A 7,675-nucleotide genomic window follows, 5' to 3' on the forward strand; every position below is an offset into this window, starting at 1 on the left:
TTTACAAAATGAAGACGTACCGTCAATTGAAATTAAATATAATTAATTATTTAACGCAGCCAAAATTACTCGTGAGATCGATAATTTTAAACTTCGCTAATAAAATACTCACCTGCACTGCATTACCAAAAATGCGCTTTAATCATGCATATGCTGATTTACAACTTGTTTATACATATTTTTATTTTATTTAGTGTTGTTTCACAGAAGAATCCTTTGGTCAAACGAATCCGGTTATGGGAATCATACGCTAAATGGGAGGTATAATAAGTACTGGCTTCAGGAGAGGTACTCACATTTTTACCCAAGAAGATTCAGTGTGAATGGATTGTTCTGTAAACTAGGCAGACGTTATTTTGGTTTCAACACTTTCAGTAAGGTTGGGTCACCCTGTATGTGAAATATTTCAATTTTTAAAGTAAATCTGGTGGGTTCTTTACGAATAAAGACTAAGTGTGATCGATTTGTTTGAATTTGTATTTCAGTATTTGTTTTTCCTTTTAGAAATGATTGTGCATATTTTCGTTGAAATTTTATCGTTTTTTTGACATTATAAGAAAATGTAAAGTGTCATACTGCCTTTAGAAAGCACTCAAACAACAGGACAATGTGCCTCTGGTGTATTCCATGAGATGCAAATTTCAACGCTTAGGTTGTTCACCGCCCTCGCACATATTTAAATTTGTGGCTCTATTGCAAACGTGTATCTCTAACATATGGCGGACAACCATTGACTTGGTCTCCATTCTAGAAATTAAATAACGAAGTAACGGAACCACACAACTTCATTTCTGTGTGCAAAAAGGCACATAACTAAATAGAAACATGCTTTTATCCGATTCCACGTTAATATCTTCCGTGAAAAGAGGTACTGTCTAAGAATACATACACTAATACAAGCAATGTGCGAAATGGAAACCACAGTAAATAATATGCGCGTAGGTATATATGTGTATGCGGTGTATAATATTGCTTTCTAAATAGTAATTTAAACGGAACATCTGCAATTATTCACAAAGCAGTTTTTAGGCCAATTTGCAAGTTTAAGGAACATTTTATCGGTGAAAGGCTGAGACTTAGGGAATGCAAATTTGTTTTCTTTTAATTAATTTTTGAATGGTCTTGTGGCGTTGATTAATTCCATTTACTTGTTATAATTTTAAAAGCGTTGTAATGTTAGGGAAGGTTTTGGATTAAGACAATTTCCATTTTAAATTGTAATATTCAAGACCAAGCCTCTCAACAATCAATTGAAAAGCAAAAACAGGTCTTTAAGACTGCTTTAGTCGCTCTTTTATAATTTCCATGTAATTTCACTAACGTTTCCATAATTAAGCGAACAGCTTAGAAAGTGCAATTACAGAGTGGTGTTATTCGAGTCCCCCAGAATTTGATATTTGAAAAACGTGGTGCTTTCAAACATAATTCTTTTCCCACATGTACCTGCAGTTTTCCGTGAACCATCAATTTATATGAATTTTAATCTATTGAAATGAATGGAAGGAGTCACCGATTTCCGTAATGGAATCATTCTTAAGAACTCTTAGCAATTCTTTTCTATAGCAACCTCTATTTTTAATGGACTTCGTACTGATGCTTAAAAGGATTTAAGTGAAAAAGTTTTGCTCCCATTAAAAGACTTTATTGATGATTTCAAAAGTACAATTATTATACAGTCTAGTGTGAATAAATTGAAGATTCATTTGAAAAATACTATACCTAATATAAAATTCATCTGTTCGTAATAACTAGAGGCCACGAAGTTATGGATATCGACCCAACTTTATTGCAATGCAATAAAGTGATAGATAAAATGCCTTTCATACTGAATCGTTCAAGGTATATTGAGAGACGCGTTCCGGTAAAAATTTAATATTTTAGTGCTTTTGAGATTATTCTATTCTAATACTATTTGATATCTTAAATCTTACTTGTAATTCAAACGGGATCTCTTCTTTTGTATCTTCGTATGCAAGCTGTACCATAGTGTAAGAATAGAACTTACACTATGCTGTACTTACATGCACTAATACTGATCCGACCGCTCTATTCAAATAAGCTATTAGTAATATTATTCTCCGCAATAAATATATTACATCAATACGATACATAAATTAAAATCTAACAAGTGATAAAAATGTTGTCTCGGTAGGTGGCAACAACCGCCTCTGACCTCTGTGTATAGTTTCGTCAAAGATCATTGTGTAGTAAAATCTTTGGTTTCGTTTATTTAGAGCTGACATATTTTGTTTAGGCATTTTCAACGTTTGTTTAGACCCCCTTCAGTGCCTGTTGTTCAACCAAGGCAAATACGTCATATTTTTGTATGCATTTATTTTATGTGTGCCTTTTTCGATGGTAACGGTAGTGGAATAATTCATATTATGTGTTATCATTTTTATATGTTCGCTTAAGTATGGAGTGTTGTTGGGTATAAATGAAACTAATAGTTTTGTTTTTCTGTTATCGATTGCGGTTTTCTTAAAAACCACCTTCATAGTTTTTTTAAAAAAAGGTTACATAAGTGCTATGGAGATGATACATTTGTTGAACGTGATTACCTAAACTTGAACTAATGTTGTGAGGTGTTGAATTCTGAAATTGACCGGTTTCTATCTTGTGGTTATGCATACATAGGCCTGAAGATAATAATAATAATAATAATAATAATAATAATAATTCACAAGAAACACCGACAATAATAATAATAATGTTTGAAATGTTTATTCACATTAATTCCCAATGTTAGAGGTCCAACCAAGTTTAGTATAAACTTATCGGTTGGTTCCTTATAGTAAGGTAAGTATACATTTTTTTACATTATTGATGTTACACAAAAATATTGATCAATAGATATTTGTCTCACGCATTAACATTTCGTGTAATCAAAGCAAAGAATAGGTTATATTTGATTTCAGGTCCCCTGTATGAGCCATTTTCTAACTTCTTTTTTGAAGGTTCCAATTTGTTGAACGTTGAGGATATCTCTAGGTAAGGAATTATACAGTGTTGGTATGGTAAATTCTAATGTTCTTTTTCCATATTTGTTGTAGCAATAGGGCACTGCGTACATGGTTCTTCGGGTTCCATACGAATGCTGTAAGGGTATTTTGAATTCGTTGACATCAAAGTGCTTCAGTAAATTAAGGTACTTGTAAAATCCGGTTGATGTTAACGTATTTGTATATTGCAGCAAATCTTGTGTTTGCAGGTGATTATTTCCAGGAATCAGCTTAAGCAGTCGTAATTGGAGCGAGTTGAGTTTTTTTACGTAGGATAGATCTGCACATCCCCATACGCATATTGCGTATCTGAGAAGTGACTCAATTAGTGCTTTGTAAACTATTTCCATGGTTTTTTTTATTGGCAAATCTGCTCAATAAATAAAAGCTTCCTGATATTTTCTTTATCTTTGAGTGTAGATATTGTATATGCTTATCGTATGTAAGTGATGAGTCGATTATTAGTCCCAAATATTTAATATCGTTCACGATTTCTATGGTACTGCAACAACATACCTTGCTGTGACCGAAATTGCAATGACAAGTATGCATTATAATAATTCTTGGTTTGCTTACTTTTTGCAATATAATAATAAATAATAATAATAACAAATACATAAGACAACAGTTGACAAACGATTCTTGGTCGCAACTCTGTTTCACAAACATCAGAAACAATCCAACATATAAATATCGGCATGCACACGACCTTGCATCAAAACGATACAACACTGACACGATTAGGTTAGCTAAAATCAATACATCAAATTAGCACCGTTAACCAATCTCATAAGCAGATAAGACACCATACTACAGAATACACGGCCAGCAGATCATCCTTGAGAAACAACACACCAGAAATTATTTCGGGACAGCGACACTACTCACAGACAAACTATTCCACAATAATAGACACGTATTTACACTTATAGATTAAACATACAAAAGAAATCATTTGTATTATAGACCTTGCCATACCCTCAACCTACAACGTAACTAAAACATCATCGCAGAAAAACACCGCAATACACCGATATAGCTATCTCGAGAACTTAAGAGCAATGGAGATATGAAATCTTACTGTTATAGCGTTCCATTATCTTAGTGCTACTGGGAGTTATCCCAAAGACAAGTAAACCACAATTTACAACAATTAGGTTAGAGCAAAACACACTACATAACATCTACAAAAGAGCAGTCATTATCAACACATTGCCATATTGGGCAGTTATTATCAACACATGCCATATTGTTCGTAAATTTCTAAACATAACACAAGATACTACATACAGAAATGATCCACAACGTATACATGTAAACAACAGCACTCGCTCACAACACGGTACACAACATACTGTAATATGTCCACCTCTAACCCAAACAAACACACAAATACAACTTACCGAACAAACAAGTACAACAAATGATACAACATATACCTACAATCAGAGATTCACCTCTGAAGCAAACCACATTATCACTACCCATTAGTATACAACCCAAACGCAAAAGCCTAAACAGCACTTTAGACTCACAACATGACACACAACATACTGTAATATCTCCACCCTTAACTCAACCAACCACACAAACACAACTTCCTGAACAAACCAACGCAATAAATACTCAACAACAACTCACAATACTCCTTCTTCTCAGAAACAAACCACACGTCTTCAACCGAAGCGCAAAAACCTAAACAGCACTACTAGCTCACAACATACTGTAATATCCCCACCAAAAACCCCAGCAACCTCACAAATGCAACCTCAAGAACAAAGAAACACCATAAATACAAGTAACCCAACATGCACCACAAAGACAGGTCCACCAAATAAAGTTACACGTCCTAGCACAGTTAAAAAACACAAAACTCCTTCTTCACAGAAATACACCACGTTATCACAACCCACTCGTATTCAACCCAAACGCAAAGCCAAAGAAACACTTACACAATAAAATCAATTTAATAAAATTACAGGAATTATTATAATGATTCTGTTTTGTTTTGTTTTGTTTTCCTCTTTTTTGATAGCGTTGGCTATTGTGCCCATCAATACCTATGTTGGTAAGTATGAATTACATACTATCCCTAGATTGCCAATGCACGTGTTTTTTTTTAAGGACCCTACATAACACTGCACCAGACACAGACACAGACACTAATCGTTACTTGATTTTAATCCGTGCGATTAGTTAACCAGGCTAGACCTGAGTTCTCACAAGAAACACCGACCATAATATGAATGAAGATGGTTAATAAACAAATTGAAATCGATAGCCAAAAACAGAAAATCAAAACTTTATTGGGTTCATTTATACACAACAACAATCCATAAAATTGGAAACTAATAAAATTGAACTTTTCATCAATAAAATGCGTTGAACTATTTTTGTCATTTGTATAGGCACCGAGTCGTACTAATACGCTAACCTGTTTAAGGTCCCTTGACATGGACCAATAAAACGCACAAGAACGCAGAAAGAAATTGCAAGATCAAATCATTGCATGCAATAAGCATTGATGCATTGTATTTCACACGGTGCAATTCTATTTCAAAAGACCGCGCAAGTGTTGTCGTCACATTTTGAGGTAGGTCCATTCCCGCGTTCCAAACAAATCGAATCTGTGTTGAAAACGAGTACTAGGTTAAAAGAAGCTTTCTTGAAGATATTTTACTGTTTGTAGTAAAGGTAAGTACCTTTATGGATCAATGTTTTTTAATAGCAATTCGTAACAAAGCAAAAAAGTTCTAAATACTTATGTCTTTTATTAAATGGTTAATAACATTTAAAAATTAAGTGAGGTTATGTCGTATATTTTCATAGTCTTTGTACTTTATAAAAATGTCCATTTCACAAATAGCTAAAGAACTCTTATTGAAGAAGCGATATATTGAAACTAAAAGTTTATCTTTTCTGGCATTTCACCATGGTAATGTGTTTTGCACCAATGTATAAACATTACAGCGAAAGGGACGCATGCAATTTTTTTGTATTTCCAAGTGATCCAACTGAATTGAAGCGATGGTTAATACTTATTAAGTAAGTTAAAATAAAATGTATTTAATATAATTCTATTAGTCCCAATTTTACAGACGAAAGGACAGAGATCCAGGGAAGCATAGTCGGATATGCAATTGCCATTTTGTTGATGGAGACAGAATAGGCCCACATTGTACGATTACAATAAGGGAAAGCAGTTTGATGCAGCCAAAACTGCCCACAAACGGTAAATGTAATTATTTCATCAATTCAATTATTAAAATAAAAATGATCTTAGGCAGAAGGATTGTTGATGAAGGTGACGATGTAGCAGTTGTAGAAGAGATGGAAGTTATAAATACACCAGAACAGGCTGTCTCGCAGCAATTTCCAGCAATGCTCGAAGCGGAAAAATTTGTTTTAAAAGAGAAATTGGAAACTTTAAAGGAGGGCGTAAAAAATGTCCACATCTTCGTTCCTACAAATTCAGAAAAATGATCACTTCATTCGTGTGTATACTGGTCTCCCCACAAAGGAAATCTTTTTATGTTTATTTAGTTTATTTGAAAAAAAAACATTTATTATACCTACATATAAAAATAGAACATTTTTGGCATAATATACGAGTATAACATATTAAAAAAATGTTCCAAAACCCACTCGTGGGTATTGCCGCGTAACACAAAGTATTGAAACGACGCATCGTCACCAAAAGCACACAAAATGTCGAATCTGCATATTGAAGCACGTCCACGTCCAGAGAAAGAAAGGAGTTAAATAAGTAAAATAAGGTTTCAAAGAAATATTACCATACATAAGAAAGTTGGGTATGAGCAGCCTGTGCAGTCACTGCGTATGCCCACATAATTTTTACTATGTGCGAAATGTTTGCCTTTACTAGTAGCATTTGTGGTTAAAATCTCAAAGAATCTCCATAAATAAGAATTTTGGCACTGCGCAGTATGCCCACACATCACTGCGCATGCCCACACATTATTTTTACTATATGCGAAATGTTTGCCTTTACTAGAAGCGTCTGTGGTTAAAATTTCAAAGCAATATCTCCATAAATAAGAAAGTTGGCATTGCGCAGTCACTGCGCATGCCCACATAATTTTTACTATGCGCGAAATATTTATCTTTACTAGAAGCGTCTGTGGTTAAAATTTGAAGGAAATATCTCCATAAATATGAAAGTTGGCATTGCGCAGTCTGCGCAAAATATGGAGTTAAATGAAACTGATCGAATTGGGCAAATATAGACCATAACAGCTATCAATTAGCGAAAACGCGAAGTCTCTAGGTGGCCCAGGGGCCGAGATCTCGATGGAACGGACGGACGGACGGAAACACGAGCACATAAGCTTTACCTCAACTTCGTTGTGTTACGCTAAAAATAACTGCCTAATTCTTAATTAACTAAGAAAAGAACAAACCAGAAAATTTCTAAATACCAAAATCGGGTTTTCTTTTTGTATTTGCAAATCGGTTTATAACATTTTCTAGATTTAATTTAATTTCTCTGTGAATGTATACCAGGGGTGGTCTTCAATCATTGTGGATCTCAAAGAACTTTTTAACAATCTAAGGCTTGAGAAACTCCTTTCAGTGGTTGCAATAGATATTGTAAAAGTGCAGATAATTTGTAAAAGTTTCTTAATGGTAGGATAATAAATTTGGTCACAATT

The 7,675-nt window shown here is 34.0% G+C and overlaps 1 protein-coding gene across 1 annotated transcript; it reads left to right on the forward strand.

The window, feature by feature from the left end:
* Positions 1–5,934: 5,934 nt before the first annotated feature.
* Positions 5,935–6,485, forward strand: LOC116166422. Its single transcript, XM_031481375.1, has 3 exons — positions 5,935–6,047; positions 6,101–6,234; positions 6,286–6,485. The coding sequence occupies exons 1-3, from the start codon at positions 5,935–5,937 to the stop codon at positions 6,483–6,485; spliced, it is 447 nt and encodes a 148-aa protein (XP_031337235.1).
* Positions 6,486–7,675: the final 1,190 nt, after the last annotated feature.

Source organism: Photinus pyralis, unplaced genomic scaffold (genome assembly GCF_008802855.1).
Source record: "Photinus pyralis isolate 1611_PpyrPB1 unplaced genomic scaffold, Ppyr1.3 Ppyr1.4_LG3b, whole genome shotgun sequence".
In the NCBI taxonomy this organism is placed as follows: Eukaryota; Metazoa; Arthropoda; class Insecta; order Coleoptera; family Lampyridae; genus Photinus; species Photinus pyralis.